The sequence below is a fragment of the Corythoichthys intestinalis genome, chromosome 1, assembly GCF_030265065.1.
Source record: "Corythoichthys intestinalis isolate RoL2023-P3 chromosome 1, ASM3026506v1, whole genome shotgun sequence".
In the NCBI taxonomy this organism is placed as follows: domain Eukaryota; kingdom Metazoa; phylum Chordata; class Actinopteri; order Syngnathiformes; family Syngnathidae; genus Corythoichthys; species Corythoichthys intestinalis.
Window position 1 is genome coordinate 73,845,435 of NC_080395.1, and position 22,811 is coordinate 73,868,245.

Consider the following 22,811-nt stretch of genomic DNA (forward strand, 5'->3'; position numbering starts at 1 on the left):
TAAAAAAAACAACGGCAAATAAAAAAACACAACGCCAAATTAAAAAACACAACTGCAAATCACATAACAAAAAAAAAAAACAAATTAAAACACACAACGCCAAATTAAAATACACAATTGCAAATCACAAAACAAAAAAACAAAAAACACAACGACAAATCACATAACAAAATAACAAAAAACACAACGACATTTCGGCAACCGGAAAAGGTAGGGACCAGTCAAAATGTTAACTCATCGCTGATTGGACGAATCCACCCGAAACAGTACGCTCATCGTTGATTGGACGAGACGGAAGACTCGACTGCAAGACGGCGCCTACCAGCAGAGGTGGTTACTGCTCGCTTTTGGTTGAAGTTCAACATTTGGCCAAAAATACGTAAAACACAACTGAATTCTTGAAGTATAATGCATTGCCAGACCTGTGGAAAGCAGTTGGTGGAATCTTCACCTAATTTTTGCAGCGGCTGTGACAAGAGGCTTCGAGAAGTTTCTAATGCCAATGACGCAGAACGTCCTTCGAGTAAGTAAAACAGTGCAGTATGACTTTCTTTACCTCTGTAGAATGATACATACGTTTACCGGAGAAAGCTAACATTATTCATTCGGTTACCAGGCCTTAATAAGATTTCCTAGACATGTCCTAATCATGCACTTTCATTTTGGGAATAAAAGCATTGCGTAATGCATGCCAATCAAATGATCATACTGCATTGGTGCCATTCTTATTTCAGAGAAAGTTGCAGCCGTTTCCCTGGAAGAAGTTCTGATGTTCACTACAGGGTTAGCAGCATTTCCACCAGCCCCTTCCACGCATCGAGTTCTTGACACTCACGGTTCCACTCGCCAACACTTGTGCCAATACATTGTCAGCTTTATTTTAAGACACATATGGTGTCTTTAAGCAAAACATGGACTTTGGAATCCAGAATTCACCTGGCTTTGTTTTTAATGTACTGTGTTTACAATGTTTTTTGTATGACGTTTTGAGAAACACCCTATGAAATTTTTAAAGTAACAATTAACTCACTGCCATTGACGACGCTAGATGTCAAATCTATTGAAATGGGAGGGTTAGCAAAGGAATGGATGTTCATTCTGTCACCCCACCTATTTTAAATGGATTATATGTCTGCTGGTGATATTTAAATTCAGAGCAAAAGTATGAAAAGAGCCACGTGGTTATACATCTATCATTGTCAATGGCACTCAGAGTTTAGGATTTGTCTAAGTCTTTTTGCACTACTGCATGATAGCCAAGTAGTAACCCCCTGCACCTTAAGAGTTCTGAGGTTGTGGACTCAAATGTGACATTGTCTGTTTAGTGTATGTTATTCTGTTTATTAATAAGCCAGTTATCACCAGGTACTGTTGACCGGTGTTCGGCGATTCCTTACTACGTGGCGAAACGTCCTACACAATGCTCAGCGCGCTTGCGCAAGCATTGGCACGTATGCGCACATCGTTTAGAAGTGGCAAGTAAACACAATTTTTGTTTTTTAGTACCTTTTCATTGCCTCAAAAATACTTTTTGCATGTATTACCCTTTCATACTTTTTACCATCGTGTTTTTCTGTGTCAGCCTTGAAGCAGTTGACCACATTAGTCACGTAGCGTATTTAAACCGTCTTTATTACTACATTTAAGTTTTCTTAAGGCATTTTTTTTTTAACGTTCTGCCTGTATGCATCCAAACAAAAGTTGAGAGCGCAAGGTAGTACTCTGGGTGTCAAATTCGACTAATGTAGAACGTTTCGCCGATGTAGAAATTTTGGCAGAAACTGGTATTAAAGTTCTGAGAAGCACCTAGCTTTATTTTTTTCTCATGATTTTTAAATCTTTAATAAAGTTTTCATTGAGAGTGCCAGACTCAATTTTTAACTCATTTTTCTAGAATATGTTTTTAAACATTCCATGTTGCTATGCATGTACTAGAAAATGGTATTCATTAACTGTACATTTTCAAGTCGGCGAATACATACAGAAATTAACTACTAGGTGAACTACAGGGTGAATACATTTACTCGGAAGTGGCCAAAAATTTAAAATTCTTTGTGCTTAACTTTTTGGGTTTCCTAATAAGTACCAGGTAAAATGTTACCATAGCAAGTTTATTGTGAGGAAAGAAAAGTCACATACTATGAGCGAGTTTCAAAAATACTACAACCCAGCTATTTCATTCGGAGTAAAATATACAATTCTGTGGGTGACTTCCAGTCCTGTGGCCGCTGTAGTCAATGTTGGTGAGCAGCGTGCTGTAGGTATTCTTCAATATTTGGGTCGTTGCACAAGCCTACAGTTTGCCTTGCCTCAGGAAACACATCCAGTTCCCTCCCAACAGGAAATCTACCGTCTCTGGAACCATATATGCAAAATGAGAAAATATGATTAAGGTTTCCTTACACAGATCGAATTAGACATCAATCTCAGACATCATTACTAAATGAGTTTAAATTGACAGCATTTCCCCCATTTTGTTTGGAAAATCAGTTCTAATGGAATCATTTAACTGTACTTCGATATATTTCAGAGTCCCAAATAATTGCTTATCAGGTGATGGAATAGTAAACTGATAGAGAACACTTATTCTTAAGTTGCTTTACCCATGTATACAATTCACACACTTTGATAAACTAATAATGTGTATATTTTATGACGTAAAATGTGATACAATTCATGAATTCAACATGAAACAATTACCTATGGGGCAAGAGATAGTTCATTTGATATCTCTCCAGGACAAGATGCAAGACCGCTTGGACGAATCCTGTGCTTGTTCCAGTGGTCCTTGCATTCATCCAGGTCTTTTTGTACACCACCACTGAAGCAAAATCCTAGCGGGCAGTTCGTGGCTTCCACCGAAACTTCCATAGTCTCTCAGGTCTCCAAAGAAGTCTATCCAAAACTGAGACCTGGGGATACATATGATTTTATGTGGCAATAATTAACCCTTATATGAGGTGAATTTAAAAAAAAAAAAAAAAAAAAAAAAAAGATTTTAATTAGGGCTGTCAAACGATTAAAATTTTTAATCGAGTTAATTACAGCTTAAAAATTAATTAATTGTAATTAATCGCAATTAATCGCAATTCAAACTATAAAATATGCCATATTTTTCTGTAAATTATATATATATTCTGTAAAATAAATTGCTGGAATGGAAAGATAAGACACAAGATGGATATATACATTCAACATACGGTACATAAGGACTGTAGTGGGCATTTCACTCTACTGTCATTTAAATCTGTCTATGCTGTCCTCACTCCGAAGCGTCTACTTTTTCCAAAGCTATACAGCCAGTGAACGACGCCTTAATAATTAGACTTCTTCCTTTTTCATCTGATTTATTAATAAAATGGCCTCAAACCATTGTCTTCTTTAGACCGTCGTAAAACTACAAAATAAAAGTACACAAGCATTGCGTTAGCAACAACGTTAGCTTAGCACGCTATACAGGTTCACTAAACATAAACAAAAAGCGTCTCATACAAAAAATATAACATTTCGTTTACTAACATAATATGTACATTCTTTACAACAACCATACTTACGGACAAATCTTGTCCAAGGATCATATAAGCACAACATGATCAGCCCGAGACGTCGTGCAGCCATTATGAAGAAAGAAAAGAAGAAAATAATAAACCATGTCACAAAGCGACCACAAGAGTTCGCTGTTGGACAGCACAAAATGCCTTGCTGTAAAACTTACCAAAAGGCAGAATACTTTCTGAGCGGGACATGTGCGTTAATTGCGTCAAATATTTTAACGTGATTAATTAAAAAAATTAATTACCGCGCGTTAAAGCGATAATTTTGACAGCCCTAATTATAATTTGAATGACTCGCTTTTGGTATACACAGTTTTGTTTAAAATGCTGTGTTCTTCTGAGTCATATACACACTCACCTTCTTCTGAACAACGACCACCAGGATTTAATCCGCTGATTGCTGATCCATAACGGTGGGTGGATGAGTCGGCAGAAGTCTAAGGCGTTGACGGAGGGCACACTATTGCTGCCATTGTCTCATTTTCCGTGCCGAGGTCTGTTCGCATTCTCATTGGGCTGGCACAAAGACCCGTGACGCAATTAATAGAATTGCACCCGATTACAGACGGATTGTTGTTTGTTGCGCCACAAGCCAGCCACATTATTCTTCTCGAGAATCCATACACCCAGAGCCAGGCCAAAGGGTTTAAGTTTATCGTAGCCATCCACGTGCCTGATGTAATTTGGCCCCATGGAGTGGCACGTGCGTCTCACAAACCTTTTGCGAGTATGTCTAATAGGACTTCATACGTATGCCCCGAATAAAAATATTCTTTTATAGCGGCAGCCATATTCGCATCTTCGGTAAGGCTCATTTTGAAATTACACGCCAGAAGCGGAGAAACTTCCTTCTTCATCAGTACTACGCTTTCCAGTGGATTCGTCCAATCAGCGATGAGTTAACTTTTCCGTTTGCCGAAATGTCGTTTTTTAATTTGTTATTTTGTTATGTGATTTGTCGTTGTGTTTTGTAATTTGTTTTTTTGTTTTGTGATTAGCAATTGTGTTTTTTAATTTGGAGTTGTGTTTTTTAATTTGTTTTTTTGTTATGTGATTTGCAGTTGTGTTTTTCAATTTGTTATTTTGTTATGTGATTTGGCGTTTTGTTTTTTAATTTGTTTTTTTGTTATGTGATTTGCAATTGTTTTTTAATTTGGCGTTGTGTTTTTTAATTTGTTTTTTGTTATGTGATTTGGCATTTTGTTTTTTAATTTGTTATCTTGTTATGTGATTTGCAGTTGTGTTTTTTAATTTGGCGTTTTGTTTTTTAATTTGCCGTTGTATTTTTTAATTTGCCGTTGTGTTTTTTGATTTGCCGTTGTGTTTTTTAATTTGCTGTTATGTTTTGCACTTCAGGGCCACTGTACAAATGTATCGAACACACGACGTGCTGACAACTTCGTTTCTTTATTAACACATGGAGCTAACAGTACGAACACATCTTGGAGCTCTCGGCAGGAAGTGGTGTCTAATGACGTGAGGAAATGTAGTTTTTTCACAGAAGCGAACAGATTACAAAGCACCACTTCAGTGTTGTCCCGAGACTACATTTTCCATGATTCACTGCGTGACCTGCGCGCTCGCTGATTCGCTGCCAGACATTAAAACCAACACACTTGTTGTTGTCACCTGTCAGCGGCTCTCGTACGTAAAACACAAACTAGAAGGCTATCAAGCGATCACCGTGAAAGAAACGCCGAACCGTACAAATGCAATGCAATGCTTGAAGCATGAAGGTGGAAATACATAATACAAATAAATGTGCACAAACTCACTGGCGGTGTGTGTCTCTTACGGCAACGTGACCGTGAATTACCGTGACGCCGACCCACTTATCTGCACATCCACTCCCCTTTCCCGATTGACAGTGGATTAACCCTTTCGGACAAGATCGTAGATGACGCACAATTTAAACACGCTTAACCTAGCGAACGCAACAACAACAATGATCGGGGATTGCCACGAGTTAACTTTCGGCTAACGTCGCTAGCTTATACTGTTCATTCCACAACAGTTGCCAGCTCTGCTTTGACAAAGTCATCAGTCATCTATCCAAAAATCACTTACTTTTTGGCAAATCCTTGATCATAAGCAGACCAGCTAAGGAAGCAGGCATCTTGGAAGTGTTTGCAGCAGAGAACACTACTCGATGATGGCGTGAAATTCATTCGCTTCGTGCGTACGAAAGATGTCCATTTACGTGCCCTGCTATCCTTTGGCCACTCATACAACTTTTCGTTTGAGTGAGAACAAAACATTGCCACACACCGCGGTGGCATCTTACCGAGAAGCAATGCAACAAACAATAGTGTTCTATGGCGGACTTCCCTCGAACTTCCCAGTGTGACGTAATTTCCGAAGATTGCCGAAGAAAAGCATTTTCGTTGTCTAGGGCGTTGCGCTGGGTTAAACAAAGAATCTGGAAGGGTTGCGTTAAAAAAAAAAAAAGAAAATATGCTTATAATTGTTTAGCCATTGATATTATTCAATAACATGGTTGGCCAACCTTAGTTTACATTTCCGCTTTAAGGCCGTTTCAAACTAGCGGCGAGCTAGTGTGAAGGGTTCAGCGGCAACCTATTCTTTGTGTATTGTAATGTCCGTAACTAAGCGTGGCCCTCTTAAGAGACGATAGGATTGGGGAGCTGTGACATACAAGGAAGCGAGAAGGAGAAAGGGCGAGATAGCGGTCGCATGTCGCGCCAGCCTGCTGTTATTTTGTTATTGGTTTTCTTTATTATTGTTGCCACAATAAAGTGGTTAAGCCAATACCAACTGCTCCCCTTCTTCCCACCATCAGGGGCATTACAGTATTTTGGATCGGACTTTTCAGCGAAAGTGAGTTACCATTTGTTCTTATTAAGCCCATACGTCTAAAGCAGGGGTGGGCAAACTATTCCACATAGGGCCACAGTAGGTGCGGGATATGGATCCAACCCATCATGAGGCCAGCCTTTCACCAATCTGATGTCTTACAAGTGCAATCAGTTGATTGCAATCAGGTGCTTCTTGTTTCCGCTCAAACCTCATTGGTTTTAACTGTCTGTGCTGAATCAGTTGGAACAAAGACCAGGACCCACTGCGGCCCTCGAGGACCGGTTTGCCCACCCCTGGTCAAAGTTGGTCATTTTTCACCAAAATCAAGGGGAAAAGATGCTTTCAAATAATGTTTTGAACAATATCAATTCTTGAAATTAAGAACATTTCTGACGAAAAAAGCTTTTTTCAAGATTAAATATGCTCACTTTTTGCTTAAAATAAGTGTGTTAAGAAAAATAGCAAGCTGAACATAATCTTATTTCAAGAAATCTGAGTAAAATTTACTTGCAGCACTGGCAGATAATTTCACTTATTTCTAGTAGATTTACACTGAAAACAAGGATATTTAACTTGTCATAAGCCAATCGAACATGCGTTTGAGGAAAAAAAATAGTGTCAAGGTTTAGTCTGAACATAATGAAAGTAATTCATTTAATAATGGTAGGGTCAATTCTGTCCTTACAAAATACGTGAAGACAATCTAAATGACCTCGATAACTGAACTCATTATATAATGCAAATAAGGTTGCTTAAAAGCACCCTGAAAAGTTGCTAGTGTTATGTCCCTTACTTCCTCATGCAAACCTACGCCATTGTTCCATTAACATTTTTGTGGTAATGTAGTACGTATTAGGACCAGATATAAGGAAAAAGAAGAACTACGAGATGTAAGTCGTACTATTGCTACGAGAAAAAAAAGCTGTATTACGTAGGGTAATGTAGCTGTTATCAGCTACACATTTTACATACATGTACTGTAGCTGAGAGCTATGACATTAGCCTGGTTTATGAAATATTTAAAATAGATCTTTGTTTTAGCTCTTCTTGGGAAACGAAATGTGGAAAAAAATGAAAGACATGATATGACGCAATTTTTCCGTGGCACGACATGGTGCGACGGTCCGACTCCGATGCAGCCCACCACCACAGCTTCAAAAAAATCCGACGAGAAACCCTGTAAGGATGTAGTGTGAAGCACTTTGAGGGCCTTAAAAAGGCACAATAAAAGAGTAACTCAATTTGCTATTACCATAATCAGGGGACAGGGTGAATACTAATACAGGAGACAGCGGGCAGGAGAGAGAGGAACGGCTGCATTAGAGCCGAAATAACTCAGTTTTGAATTGATTATTTCATATCGGCCGACCGGATTAAAAAAAAAAAAAAAGGCAGATACTGTCAAAATTTCAAATATCAGCGCCGATAATCGGTCTATCTCTACTACCCAGCAGCAATTATGAAACATTTTCTGACTGGTAAAATAGGTGCTCCTTCACCCATTGGGAAATGGTGGCACATTGAGGATGGGCAGTGACATGGATGACTATAAATCCTGCCCCTGATATTGTTTTGCAGGTAGTCCGCTGTAGTTGCAAGGCATCCAAATGTGAAACTGAAAGATGCTCTTGTATGTCTGCAAAATTGTCTTGTATATATTTACAGTGGGGCAAATAAGTATTTAGTCAACCACTAATTTTGCAAGTTCTCCCACTTGAAAATATTAGCGAGGCCTGTAATTGTCAACATGAGTAAACCTCAACCATGAGAGACCGAATGTGGAAAAAAAACCCCAGAAAATCACATTGTTGGATTTTTAAAAAATTTATTTGCAAATCATGGTGGAAAATAAGTATTTGGTCAGTACCAAAAGTTCATCTCAATACTTTGTTATGTACCCTTTGTTGGCAATAACAGACGGCAAACATTTTCTGTAACTCTTCACAAGCTTTTCACACACTGTTGCTGGTATTTTGGCCCATTCCTCCATGCAGATCTCCTCTAGAGCAGTGATGTTTTGGGGATGTTGTTGGGCAACACGGACTTTTAACTCTTACGAAAAATTACGGTATTGGATAATTTCTCGAGGCACACCTGACGATCTCTCATGGTATACTAGTGTGCCGCGGCACACCGGTTGAAAAACACTGCTATAGAGGATTTGTGGCTGGACTTTGAAAAAGGCTGTTTATGCCCCATATCCACGCAATCATAGAACTTGAGCAGCTTTGCAAAAAGGAATGAACAAATTTGCAGTGGACAGATGTATGACTGATAGAGACTTATCCTCATAAACTCACTGCTGTAATTGCAGCCAAAAGTGCATCTACTAAATACTTTACTAATAATTGAATGGGATGAATAATTATGCAACAATTGTATTCATTTATATATTTTTATTAAAGATACACGATAATATCGGTCACCGATAATTATCGGCCGATAATGGCAATTATGATGTCACACAGATAATCCAGATATTAAAAAATTCAACCGATAATGCAATCCGATAATTATATACTTGATTTAGCCTCCAAATGTGCGCAACCGAAGAATTCGGCACGCCGCCTCCTCAACCCCTCCCCTCTCTGAAGCCCCCGAGGGAGGAGGGGTTGAGGAGGCGGAGTTACATGACGAGAAGTATTTGAATATTATGGCGGCTGTTACTAAAAAAACGACGCTCTCGGCATCTGCGAAACATATACCGTAGAAGTTCCACGAGGCAGAAAGAAAGCGTCCTCATTCAAAACCATTAACCCAGCAGCCATTTAAAACTGCATCACAAAGATTTTTGGAACGAATACGAGGCTCCCGCTAGCGGGAATGCTAAAGCTATTGTAAACACTAACTAAGTTAAAACTACAGGGCTTGTGACGATACAGAGTCGGGCTGTTTGGGAATGCAGCCCAAGGCGGGTGGTAAATTCGCATCTAAGGCTAAACACCGGCACGACTGGAGACCGATAGTCGGCAAGTAGCCGTCTTCCGACGGAGCCCGCTGCTCTGGCCGGTCCGGCGGGCTGCCTCGCCGAAGGCGGGGCGGGCCGAGCCCGGCTTCGGGACCTCCGGCGAATACTTCGGTTTCTTGAGCGTCCCCCCACAGCGTGCGAGCAGAGCCAGGACCCGAATACGCCGCGGCGAACCGGCTGGGGCGGGCGGATTATCCGGTACGAATGTAGCTGCCGCCGAGACGAGACACGTTTTTTTTTTTTTTTTTACCTAAATGACCCGAGAACCAAAGCCCTGGATTAAAAAAAATAATGCAGTTTATACGACCACCATTCTTCATGAAAATGTGATGTCCAGTAAGCAAGCTTATCATGACGGCACAGTGGTTAGATGATAATTTAAACATGGAGAAAACGAAGTCAGCCAGTCAATAATGCATTCAGTATGTAAAATGACGAGCGGTCAGATGACTTTGTAATGCTGCCTTTATTTTCGGCTTAACAAAACTCAGGCACAAAACAACACGCACGCGGATGCGAGCTCCAACTCCGTCCAAATAGGACTGCCGTGTATCAGTTTAGCTGCTGTAAAGCAAATGTCGTGAAAGCCGCAAATGTAAACAAAGCGCTTCAGAATGGGTACATGACATCTCGCCTTTTGAGTTAATCATTTTCACAGTGTGCAACAAAGCATATAACATTAGCAATCACTTTTCAAATTATTTAACGTATTTCTCTGATCAGTTACAGTCACAGTAGATAGTCAAATTCTTAAATCAATATTCTGTAGCCACAAATATTATTCAAAATCTTTCCTTCTTCCAAGTTTTTTTTTTTTGGATTAAGTATAATAATGTATTGCTTAAAACAAGGCTGTTAAGATTATTTTCAGCTAGCTATTTTTCTTCCAAGAAATCTGAGAGAAATACACTTGAAGTGATGGCAGATAATTTCACTTATTGCCAATAGATTTACATTTAAAACTGACCAGTTTTAAGGAGGTGTGTTTTGCAGTGTATTAATGTTATATACGTTAGGAATGGCTTACTTTTAAAGGCATTTTTGTGCAACTTAGGTATTTACTCTTTAAGTAATTGTTGCCAAAAGTTTACCATTACACAATGTCAGACAATCTGTCATTATTTAGATGTTTGAATTGACGACATGTTCATATTTTATGTTGAAAAAAAGAGCAATAAATTATATTTTTGCACAGTAATATTTTCTTTTGTGTATACTTTAAAATTTTACATAAATCTTTTAATTGAATTATCGGCTTGACATTATCGGTTATCGGTTGGAATGAGGAGGAAATTATCGGTTATCGGTATCGGTTGAAAAATGTATTATCGTGCATCACTAATTTTTATTTGACATTACTCTGTAGAAATTTATCTTCACTTTGACATTAAAAAGTTTCAAGAATTTTATTGTTAAAAATGTCAAATTGTTTTGCCCATGATGGATTTATGAATGCCATAATAGGGGAAAACATCCAAGAGGGTGAATACTTATGATTGGCACTGTATCAACGTGACAATCTCTTATATGGAAAGAATTCAATTGGAAAAACCTTTATTCGATATTTCATTACACCCAAAATGAAAGGTAAACAAATGAATATTCAACAACAATCTTGCTGGCAATTGCATGAATCAAGATCATACACATGGCGGCACGGTGGCTGAGTGGTTCGGGCTTCGGCCTTCCTGTGTGGAGTTTGCATGTTCTCCCCGTGCCTGCGTGGGTTTCCTCCGGGAACTCCGGTTTCCTCCCACATCCCAAAAACACGCACGGTAGGCTGATTGAACACTCTAAATTGTCCATAGGTGTGAGTGTGTGCGTGATTGGTTGTATGTCTCCTTGTGCCCTGCGATTGGCTGGCAACCAGTTCAGGGCGTCCCCTGCCTACTGCCCGTAGTTGGCTGGGATAGGCACCAGCACCTCCGCGACCCTCGTGAGGAAAAGCGGCATGGAAAATGAATGAATGAATGAAAGATCATACACATATATTTCGGAAATGTACTAATAGTCAACCGTCTAACACAATCCCCAAATCCTGGCAGGGTGCGTTCCTAGCGGCAGTGAGTGTTTTGTGGCAAACTCTGAACACGTCCTGTAGCAGAGGTGCTGCCGTAGTGATAGCATGCTGTTCGTTAGACAGAGAAACAGGTCCTCAGCTGAGAAAACCGTGATAAATGTTTTGACGGCCCAGGGCGTTTAACCGCTGTTCTATTTTAAGACTCCTCCAGTCACTTGATCCCCGCCTCCGCCAGCTGGCTGCCTCCCCTCGCAATCGCGGGAAAGAACGTTTCTAGTCGGTGATCAGGTTTTAGCGTTTTTGCCCCTTACGACCTCTGCTCTCCAAGGTAAGTTCAGTGGACCTTACATAGTAGAGCAGAGGCTGAGTGACACAGACTACGTCTCACGTACTCCAGATCGCCGGCGAAAAACACGGGTTTGTCATATAAACATGCTAGAAGCTCATCATGGCCGTGAGCAAGGCCATGACGTTAGTGTTGGGCCTACGAGTGTCTGGTCTACATGAAATTGGACCACCCTGGTCCCGTTTGAACAATTCTGAGTACTGAGCTGACTTGCTGGGACAACTTCCACAATTAAGTGCTTCTGCCCAACAAGACATTATACACTTGATCAATAATTTTCAATGTTTGTTTACAGATACCTCATCGCGAACCGCTGTTATCTCATGACATCGATGTAGATGGCCATACGGCAATTAAGCAGCATGCGTACCGTGTGAATCCCACAAAACGTGCCCTTTTCCAGACGGAGGTACAATATTTTTTAGAAAATCGTCTAGCTGTCCCCAGCTCTAGTGCATGGAGCTCCCAGTGCCTGTTAGATCTGAAACCCGACGATACCAAATGATTTTGCAGATTTTAGAAAAGTAAACAGCATTACAAAAGCTAATGCGTACCCCTTGCCTTGTATGGAGGATTGTGTTGACATGTTGGGTGCAGCAAAATTTGTCACAGAATTAGATTTGTTAAAAGGTTACTTGCAAGTGCCTTTAACTCTTCGAGCCACTGAAATTTCTGCTTGTCACTCCTGATACATTTTTGCAATATACCGTCATGCCCTTTGGCCTTCGGAGCGCCCCTGCTACCTTCCAGAGGATGATGCACCTCGTGTTGGGGGGGCATAGCTAACTGCGAGGTGTACATTGATGATGTGGTGATCTCCACCGATACTTGATCTGGATGCCTTCAAGAGCTCAAAAATGTTTTTGGCAGATTTAGGGGGGCAGACCTTACCTTAAATCTCGCTAAATGTGAATTTGGGTGGGCCACAGTTACCCGTTTTCCCAAATAGGTAACTGTGGGAGGAGAAAGTTCAGGCCATTCTAAAATATCCGGTGCAGACAACCAGGCAGGAGCTACGACGATTTTTGGGCTTTGTAGGATATTGCGGCTTTTGCCCCCCTCACTAGTTTGACTAGCACCAAAGTGTTGTTTGTTTGGTCACCCGCCTGCAAACATGCATTTTCTTCTTGTAAGGCTACCCTTTTCAGCACCCCTGTGTTGGCAGCTCCAAACTCTTCTCATCCGTTTAAGCTTGAGGTCGACGCAAGCGATAGTGGAGCTGGTGCGGTAATGGTGCAGGACAACCCGGAAGGTATTGAGCAACCCATTTGCTATTTTTCGAGAAAAAAAAAAAAAATTTAGTGCCTACCAGGTTAATTATAGCACTATTGAAAAGGAGGCCCTATCATTGTTATTGGCGCTCCAACATTTTGAATTTCACTTGGGGTAAAGCCCACTCCCGATAGCGGTGTATACTGACCATAACCCATTAGTGTTCCTCAGACAAATGAGGAACAACAACCAATAGCTAATGCGGTGGCCCATGTTGGTCCAGGACTTCAACCTGGACATTGGTCCCAAAAAAGGTACGGACAATATGATCGCCGATGCAATTTCCTGGCCTCACAACCCTTTCATGTAGAACCCTTATGCAAAGCTGTTATTAAGGGTATATGTTTGTTTTTAATGTAGGGGGTGTGATGGCCCTGGCCGCTTAACTGTTGTTTTATTTTGATACTCCTCCAGTCACCTGATCCTCACTTTCGCCTGCTGACTGCCTCCCCTCCTAACGTGAAGTAAGCCGATTGACGCCAGGCGGACAGACGACATCGTTGCAACTGATTGGCTACCCGAGGAAGGGAGCCAACTTCAAAAACCAGCCGCTCTCAACGCTCTGGGAGGTTTTATCTGCCAGCATTTGCATCACGTAACTCCTCGCCAGCTGTTTGCTTGCCATACATTCGCTTTCGCATTAGATCGCTAGTTTGTTACACTCCCGCTTTTTTGGTGAGGTCTTTTGTGTTTTGCCATTATTGGATCCTTTTTGTTCACCACTGAAAATAAGAGAACCGAAGCAGTAGGGGTAAGCTGCCATTTCTGTTCAACCCGTTTTCTCCTGTTTTGTTTATTGTAGGAAGCCAGAGTAGTGGCTGTCTTTTTGTACGATCTGGGTTTAGTTAGCGGGTGGGGTTTAAGTGTAGATTCCTCTTGTTTGTTGTTTTGGCCTGGGCTTAACCTGAAGCCAGCTTCTTCCACATTTTGTATTCATTTGGCTTTTGTAAATAAATCAATTCGTGTCCATTTATACACATGTGACTCATTTTGTTACGCCCTTAGCGAGCTGTCTGTGGGATGGAACAAATGCACTTTTTTTTAGTTTGGTACACTCGAAAAATGGCTCTCATGCCTCCAACTGCTGAGCTAGATGATATGTTGATGTACTTTTGTGTGGAACTGTAGTTCACAACAACAACAAAAAACTATCCCATTCTCGCCGAAAATAGTAAATAAGTCAAGGCTATCACAAACTCTCCTATTCCTTAAAACACGATAAGTGGCTCTTTTCCTTTAACCAAGAGTAGTCAATCGAGACACAGGTGAATACCATCCTAGAGGCAATGAAGCGGAGCGAAGTGGCTACCATTTCACTATGACTGGCAGGGGTGTGTGGAGGTTGTGAAAGAAAACTGTGACAAAAAGAGAAACTGGCCATGCAATAAAATAATTGCTCTAAAGCACAGCAAATGCAAATGTATGGATTGAAACTACACTATTTAAATACTTTTTACTTGATTAAAACCTAAACTACTCATGCATTAACTAACATGCACTGTACTCTTGGGAGCGACAATGTAATGCAGGACATCAAGGGAAAGCAACTTCTGAATGAGTGTGTATTTATTTTACTTACCTTAATTTATTAATATAAATTTACAGACAGGGTGCTGCAAAATATCATGTGCCTACCTTTCAAGCATTTTCAAGGAATTCAAGGACCCGTTCAAACCCTGGTTAGAGCAAAACACAAGCTGCTTGTTTTCCGTTTCATTGTACTTTTCTGTTTTGTCTTATCCACTTCAGGAAAAGCCTTGCTTGGTCACTGCTTTTCACACCTACACACTTGTGCTTAGTAGCCTGGCACCGTTGAAACTGAGCAGTAGAAGGGTTTCTCAGCAGTGTCGTCTTTTTGCATGTCTTTTTAAATTCCCCTTCAGAGAGAATCTTTGCCCACAAACTGAGCAGAGGAAAGGTTTTTCCCCAGTGTGTGTTTTTTTGTGCCTGTTCAAGGTTCCTTTTGCAGAGAATGTCTGCCCACACACTGCACAGGAGAAAGGTTTCTCCCCAGTATGCGTTCTTGTGTGATTTTTTAAGTTCCCCTTTTCAATGAAGCTCTTACCACAAATTGAGCAGGAGAAAGGTTTCTCCCCATTGTGTGCGATCGTGTGACTTTCTAAGTGTACTTTCTGGAAGAAACTTTTACCACAAACTGAACATGAGAAAGGTTTCTCACCAGTGTGTTGTGTTCTTGCGTGCCTACCTAAGCTTCCCCTTTCAGAGAATCTCTGACCACAAATTGAGCATAAGAACGGTTTCTCACCAGTGTGTGTTCTTGTGTGAACTTTCAATGTTCCCCTTCGTGAGAATCTCTGACCACAAACTGAGCAGGCGAAAGGTTTCTCACCGGTGTGTATTCTGGTGTGTTTTATTAAGGTTCCCTTTTCAGAGAATCTCTGACTGCAAACGGAGCAGGGGAAAGGTTTCTCACCAGTGTGCGTCCTGTCGTGTCTTTCTAAGTTTGCCTTATGAGAGAATCTCCGACCACAAACTGAGCAGGAGAAAGGTTTTTCTCCGGTGTGTTTTACCATATGCCGCTTAAACAGAGACCAATAACGATAAGTATTACCACACTGAGTGCATTTCCAGTGTTGGTTACTACGACCCATCTTCTGACCATCAGACTCTTCTTCATCGTCATAGTCAGAAGAGTGTGATGTTGCGTGGTCAATGTCTGAAAGTGGCGCTATGAGTTGATCTATGGGTGATCTTCCACGGTGTTCTCCATCACGTTCTGTCGAGCTGCTGCTGTTCGGTTGCTCCCCCGCTCTGCTCTCCTCACCTTCACTTTTCAAGCTAGTGAGGTCCTCCTCCTCATCTTTGATACCCGGTGATTCTTGCTCCTCTTTAATGCAAAGAGGCGACTGCTCCTTAACGTGAGGGTGCGGAACCTTGATGATGTTCTCCTGCTTTTCCTCTTTAATATAAAGGACCTCCTCCTTTTTGACGTGAGAAGACTCCTGCCACTTGGGACAACGAGCGTCCACGAGGTCTGCAAGACACAAGAGGACAAACGATTCTTTAGAGGGCACTTGTTTAAATAAATATAGCACCACGCTATCCTCGCCATATATTGCAAACATTTTCTGGGTTTTACTCGCGGGATTCGTCATGCCATCTCGATGTGTAGCGATGAATTACTCACAGGAAGATTCGAGAGTCTAGGAGTGGTCCCAAAACAACTTCTCCTGCAAAGGTTTGGACCGTTTTTGTTAGCATGCATACAGGTCCCCAATCGGCTCATTGTGTTCATCATTTCAGCCACTACAGCAAACGAAAATGTATGAAAATTCATTCATTCGCCTCCTTCACCCCCAGTCAAAATGGAATAGACATCTAATGCCGTCAATGGCACTGAAAGAGCATTCCCAGCCAGTCCTCCCAGGTAAAATGAATTTGGACTGGAAAGAAAAATCTGTTTTAGAGCGCTATTTGCGGCTGTAACCAGAGTTTATTTCTGTTCTTAGTCATTTTAATGTCATTCATTTTGCTTTGTTGAAATTAATACAAAAACAAATATATAAATTGTATAAAATATCAATCCATAACTAGGTCTGCAAGCAGGACTGAACATGCTCTTGCAGTTTGGCGCAACTCAGATGGCACGCAGCTTGCAGTGGTGGCAAATCTTCCCCTTCTTATCATCTCATGACTGTCTAACATGTTCGAAACGTGCCTCTTTTTTTGTGTGGAACCACTTTTGTGTAGTGGGCATGGCTAACAGATATGTTTTTGTATATTCCAAGTTCAGAAATATATTCACACACCTAGGTGAAAAAAGCCCTATTTGAAGAGGGTCATACAAAAAAAGGAGGCCCTACTGAGCTGTGCAACCGTACCCTTATTCAAAACCAAAATGAATCTTCTAATTGGGCCAATTTGACCAAGTGTGCCAAATTTTTGGCGCTATAAGCCAGGCAGCTGAACACATGTTTTAATGCTCCCCTGGTGCAGGTTGGAAATCAATTGATTTTTTCCCATTGGAAGAGGAGCATGTCTAGTAAAAAGGTGCTCCCTGTTCCGAGAAGGAGGCACCAGCCTAACACAGTCGTGTTTAGGCTGAGATACCTCTTATACATGCCAGATATGAAAAAGACTGAACCTTGGATAAAGGAGACAATAGTCATTTACTAAATTTTGCGAGTTGCCCAAAAAATAAAAAGCCGAATTTGGCACCCCGCTCAGGTCAAGCCCGTGAATGAAAACTCATTCAACCATTTTGATCACTTAAAGTGTATGTCAACCCCTGGGGAAATGCTAATATTCCATCATTTATCCATAAACAAATGCCTTTTGGATTCATATCATGTCACTTCGTGTAATTACACACATCGCAACACCAAGAAAATGAGAGAAATTTGGGTCAATTTCAAGCTAAAAAGACCCGCCCCCGAGATCCCGGAAATCTGGCAGATTGTGGGCGTGACATCAAAACAAGGAAACAACCGGCTCAGTGCTTTAGTACTGAATGGCGGCGATGATGGCGGACAATTACGTTTCTAGTTGCAGCGACGAATCCGACGTAACGAACATTCTTCTAAAGGTGAAGAGGAGAGTTATGAACCTTTCTTTGGTGTTTTGGGTTATCAATTTGAGCCCAAACGAAAGCCAATGCAGCCTAATGAAAGGATCATTGAGGGGAGCAATCACACTGATGAAACCCCGACAACAGTTCGTGTGGGAAACACCAAATGGTATGTTTTGCATTTCTTTTTGTGAAGCTGATACACCGTGACCGCAAAATAAAGTAATGTGTAGAATAATTATCATTTAATATGCTATCATCGGTTTCGCTCTGCCAACCGACACAAATATGAACGGGATTAGAGCAGGGGTCCCCGGTGTGATTTGGGTCTTTTTTTCACGGACCGGTGTCCCTCTTTTATATTCAGTTGGACTCTCAATGTTATCCAATGGTGCTAAAAAACTATTTACATCACAAACATACATGTGCAACACGGAAATGGCGTAAATTAATGCTGAACGACACGGCGAAGTCGTTAAGTGAGAGGGCTATGTGCAGTTGTTGTGTGCGCCAAACATGGCAAACGTAAGTTAATATTCCTTTCTTTAAAGAAACTTTGTAGTGTGTACTTCGCTGCATCGCTGTATTCGCGGTCCTTTTTAACGTTACGCGCATGCCAACTTTGTCAGAACACTGGCAATGTGCGGCAGAAAAATACAGCAAATATAAAATAGCATTTGTTTTTAGCCCCGTCGTGTTAAGTGCAGGGAAAAAATACAACTCACCCGCTGAATCAGTGGGAGGGCTGAGATTGTTTCGTTGAGACGAGATGGGAGAGTGAGAGAAGCTAGCATCAAGCTAGCGATGTTGGAAATTGTAGCACAGTTTTCAGCACGCTCCAAGCAATGTCGGGATATTCCGAAATGACTTTAATCCAGAACTTCGGTAGAGTTGTTGTCTCCAATGTACGTTTAAGTCGCCGTGATCTGCGATCTCTACAAGCTGATATTCCTGTTCCACAGACATGCTCGAATCACTCGATTTATTCACATACGGGTCACGAATTCACTCCTTCGCAGTTCGTGGGTCTTTAGTGATTGGGAAGTAGCATAAATTTTGTTTTCTTTGAGGTTGTAGGCATATCTTCTGGCTCGTCAGGTTCCCGTTTCCCTGTAAAATTGCAAAATTAGCCCTCTTAGCACTGACGAACTTTACTCATTGTCTGCGTAGTCCAGCTCTTTTTCTCGTGTTCGGGAACTCATGGGTACTACATTGCGACAAATGGCTATTTGTAAACCACATAGCATGACAGGTTTGAACCATTTTAGCAATTTTTTGATAGAACAGGAACGCAACTCTCTCGTCGATAAACAACGATGGCACCTGCCTCGACCTTTTGTTTCCTTGTTATGACGTCTCCGCCCCATTCGGCTGTTTCCGGAACACTTTCGGAAATGTTCGTCATTTTCGATCTATTTTCGATAATTGCTCATTAATGTGACTGATTTTTTTGTTAACTTTATCAATATTTGTTATCTTGGCACATAACGGTTCTATTGATGTCTCACACCCCCTTTGCGTTTTCATACCCTTTAAGATCTTATATGTCTTAAGAACAATCTCCCCAATTTTGAGGAGGATCCAACTAACTTCAAGGTGCCAATGTCTAAAATGTGCACCCTATGAATCGACTACCATTTCACATTCAATCCAAAATACCAGATTTCCTGTTGGGTTTGGGATATGGGTCCAAGAGACCTTTGGTGCAGGTTTGCACCAAATATCGACTCCCCAATTTTTATTGCTCTACATTGAAAAAACCTAATAGAAGAGGCCTTTTAGAATAATTTAAAGGGGCGCCATTGAGCCATTTTGTTACTTTTTTTTGTAAGGTTGCAAAATTATCAAAATTTACGCCAAGCGGCATGTATGTGTATGGGAGTTTTCGAGCATGGTAAGGCTGCAAAAATTGTCCATTTTCATTTGCCCTGACAAACAATGTAATAATAATGAACATTTGCATTACAACAGGGCCTCTCGCACCACTCGGTGCTCGGGCCCTAAATACCTGACTCTAACTTTGCTCTCATATTAACTTATTTGTCAGCGTACAAACTATAGAAGGAAATACTATTCAAATGATAACTAGCAAAGATGACCTCACGATAGCTGAATTAAAACACTCTCCATATTTAAGACAAAAACAGCACTGAACTTGGCTTACTTGTTGAAAACAAAGAAAAATGATTTTTTGCACAGCCTTTCATCCCGAAAGAAATGAAGTCTTTTATTAACTCCTTTGTTGATTTGGGGCATTGTTGTTTGTGTCAACGATGACGATAATGAAAATATTTCATCGACGACCAATCTTTTCATTACAATGAGACGATAACGAGCTAAAAGCGTGTCTTGCGAGACTAAAGCAACAAGACGAAAATGCGTCGTAGTTTCCATCATATGTTCATCACTGTCCATAGTGTCCTCTCCAGGCTTGTTTGATTTGAAACACATGGTAAGATTTGCTTTCTCATCTTGGCAAGGGAGAATATGCAATGTTGCTATAGCTCAGGGTTCACTAAATCCGGACCTCGGCGCCACTTTACCTGTCGTGTTTTCCACGTCTCTCTCCCCAAACACACCTGAATAAAATGATTATGTCATCAGCAACCTCTCCAGAAGCCTGATAATGATCCTGATTATTTTGATTCAGGTGTGTTGGAAGAGGGAGACATGGTAAACACGACAGGAAAAGTGGTATCGAGGTTTGGATTTAGTGAACCCTGCTATAGCCTTTTAACGACTGAGTGATCATCACACACTAATTGTAATTCGCAGCGTTAGCATAGCGTTTGCGTTAGCATCAACTTTAGGATGATAAGTGTTCTTTTAAACTCTCCGAAAACTTTTATAACATGTTTTTTTGCGTCCCGGTGAGTATAATTAATTGAAAATAATGTAGTTTTCTGCCGAGTGTGTATTATCATCACTCAGTTGGCTTTGTTCTTGTAGGCGCTACACTATAGGTTCATCTGAATTTTGCACGAAAACAATTTGGGTAATCGTCGATTCAAACTAGATGAAATTGAACACATTTTCAAATGACTAAAATATGAATAAGACAAATAAGCATTTTCGTTCAAAAGACTAAGATGAAAATTAAAAGGGCTTCCATGAACGGCACTGTATAGGGTTTAGATTGTGGGGTGTCATTACTGAATATTCATTTAATTTGAAATGATCTTGATCGATATTGCAATTGGCTAAGGAAACAGCCATTCTTGAAAAGCAAAACATCATCTTTTGGACATGCCGGTTTGTTAAAAATAATAGCTTTCTTTCAAATGTTGCAGCCAAAAAATTGCCAAAACGTCAAAATTGCTGAATATTTTGTATTGATTTGAAATGTAAATGATTTTGGGAAATTAGTCTTTGGCACCTCTGCCGCTCTAGCGTTAGCAGTTAGTGATGCATGTCCAGGTAAGCGTACCCTGACAGGAAGATGTCTCCCTCCTCCAACACACCTGAATCAAAATAATCAGGATCATTATCAGGCTTCTGGAGAGGTTGCTGATGACATAATCATTTTATTTTAAAGCTGACCAATACGCGCGGTCTGAAAGGCAAATTGTTGTTGGATTATCTTTAAATACCCACTACTTATTGAGCAGAATTCTAGCTTTGTATAGGCTAATGTTAATATTGTTGAAAGCACAAAGGTGTGTAATAAACAACTTTCACATTTATATTTTGCATTTTGTTTTCTTACTGTACCAAAAATGAACCGAACCATGACCTCAAAACTGAGGTACGTACCGAACTGAGATTTCTGTGTACCGTTACACCCCTTCTTTCTATACATTTTGCGGTATCTCAGTGTCACTTCCTGTACATTTTGGATCATTTTCTGTTGATTTTAGGACATTTCTGGGCCACTTCCTGTTCATTGGTCACTTCCTGTTGATTTTGGAGCCTATCCAGGTTACTTCCCGTTGATTTCTGGTCACTTTCTGTTGGTTCCGGGGCATTTTTTGGTCACAGAACAGTGAGCAAAGTACAGTACTGCACAAATCTCCAGTTTTATGGCGCCAATGTCAAAAAAAAAAAACATGTGTTTCTGTACGCACAGTATGAATGAGCTACAACGTGCCCATCAGGAAGAACAACCTTGCGGGCTGAATTGGCTTTTGACCCCCGGGCCGCATGCTTCGATAGAGGTCTGACCACCATAAACTCTCGGCACGGAAAAAATATCAGTAAATTTCGCCATCTCCTCACCCGCACTTGACGACGGACTGGCTTGGTCGGGAAGGGCATCGCCTGCACTGCTAGCGATGGATGTGTCTGGCGATGAAGAAGCAAGGTTCCAAATGGACGCATTAATGTCTCCCTTCGTGGCCAGTTGAGCAGTGCCAATGACACCATACCTGAGTGAGGACCGCAGTGCCATCCTTGAGCCGTTTCGTCCACGGGTCTCCGTATCCCCCGCCTGGACTGGCGCAGACTTGCTCATTCCGAACTTTATTGTCTCTCTTTGTATGTAACTCTTCTCCTAAAAATAAATGTTATACTGGTCAAAATAGTCAGTTTCTCTTAACGATACAACGAATAAACTTTTCCTAAATCTGATCTTTAATCCATTCTCATCCTCAGGTGGGTCATCTTTTTTATAGAGAGCCATTTGTGTCCCCAAGATAACTTGAGCCGTATTTTAGGGGTGCACGATAACCATTTTCTGAAACCGATATCGATAACTTCCAGCTCCTGAAATCCGATATCGATAACCGTTAATAAATATATAATTTTTAAACGTACAGTGATACCTCAGCTCACGAACGCTTAAGCCCACGAACTTTTCGCCTCAAGAACATTAAATTCGGGAGCATATACGGTAATCTCTGCTGACGAACTAGTTTTCGGCGGACGAACCAAACCACAGCGCCACGAGAAGCTGACGCACGCTCACGTCGTCCCAGTTCGTCCCCTCCCTTTCGTTGAGTGCGGACGTGGTTTGTGTTTGATAGACATTTTGGACCATATTGAATGTACTTTTGCTATTATGGGACCGAAAAAGACCCCACCACAGGCTAGTGTTAAGCCTAAGAAGACATTAAAGAAAATAAGGTATATTTTTATGTAGTTTTAAGGCTTATTTAGTAGAAAATTATGTTTTATGGGGACCTGGGAACGGATTATTCTCATTTTAATGGTTTCTTATGGGAAATAAATGTTCGGAAGACAAACTTTTCGCCTTACACACACTTTCTGGGAACCAATTATGTTCGTGAGCTGAGGTATCACTGTATATTCACCTGAGTTTTTGAACACCTGGAGGTAAAAAAAAAAACTAGTGGTGGATTCAACAATAG

General features: G+C 40.9%; 1 protein-coding gene across 3 annotated transcripts in view; it reads right to left on the reverse strand.

Moving 5' to 3' along the window:
* The window catches only part of LOC130921351 (gastrula zinc finger protein XlCGF52.1-like), a 31,012-nt gene that overhangs the window by 2,528 nt on the left and 5,673 nt on the right, over nucleotides 1-22,811 (reverse strand). The window contains exons 2-3 of one of the 3 annotated variants that reach the window (XR_009064337.1): nucleotides 21,721-21,994; nucleotides 14,613-15,972 (exon numbers count right to left, since the gene is read on the reverse strand). Coding sequence is in view for 2 of the 3 variants with exons in the window: in XM_057845131.1 (XP_057701114.1) it covers nucleotides 14,816-15,972; nucleotides 21,721-21,994 (1,431 nt within the window). In the remaining variant the exon portion in view is untranslated. Of the gene's footprint in view, nucleotides 1-11,348; nucleotides 15,973-21,720; nucleotides 21,995-22,811 lie in introns of those variants that run through there. The other 2 variants (XM_057845131.1, XM_057845141.1) reach the window with 2 other exon arrangements.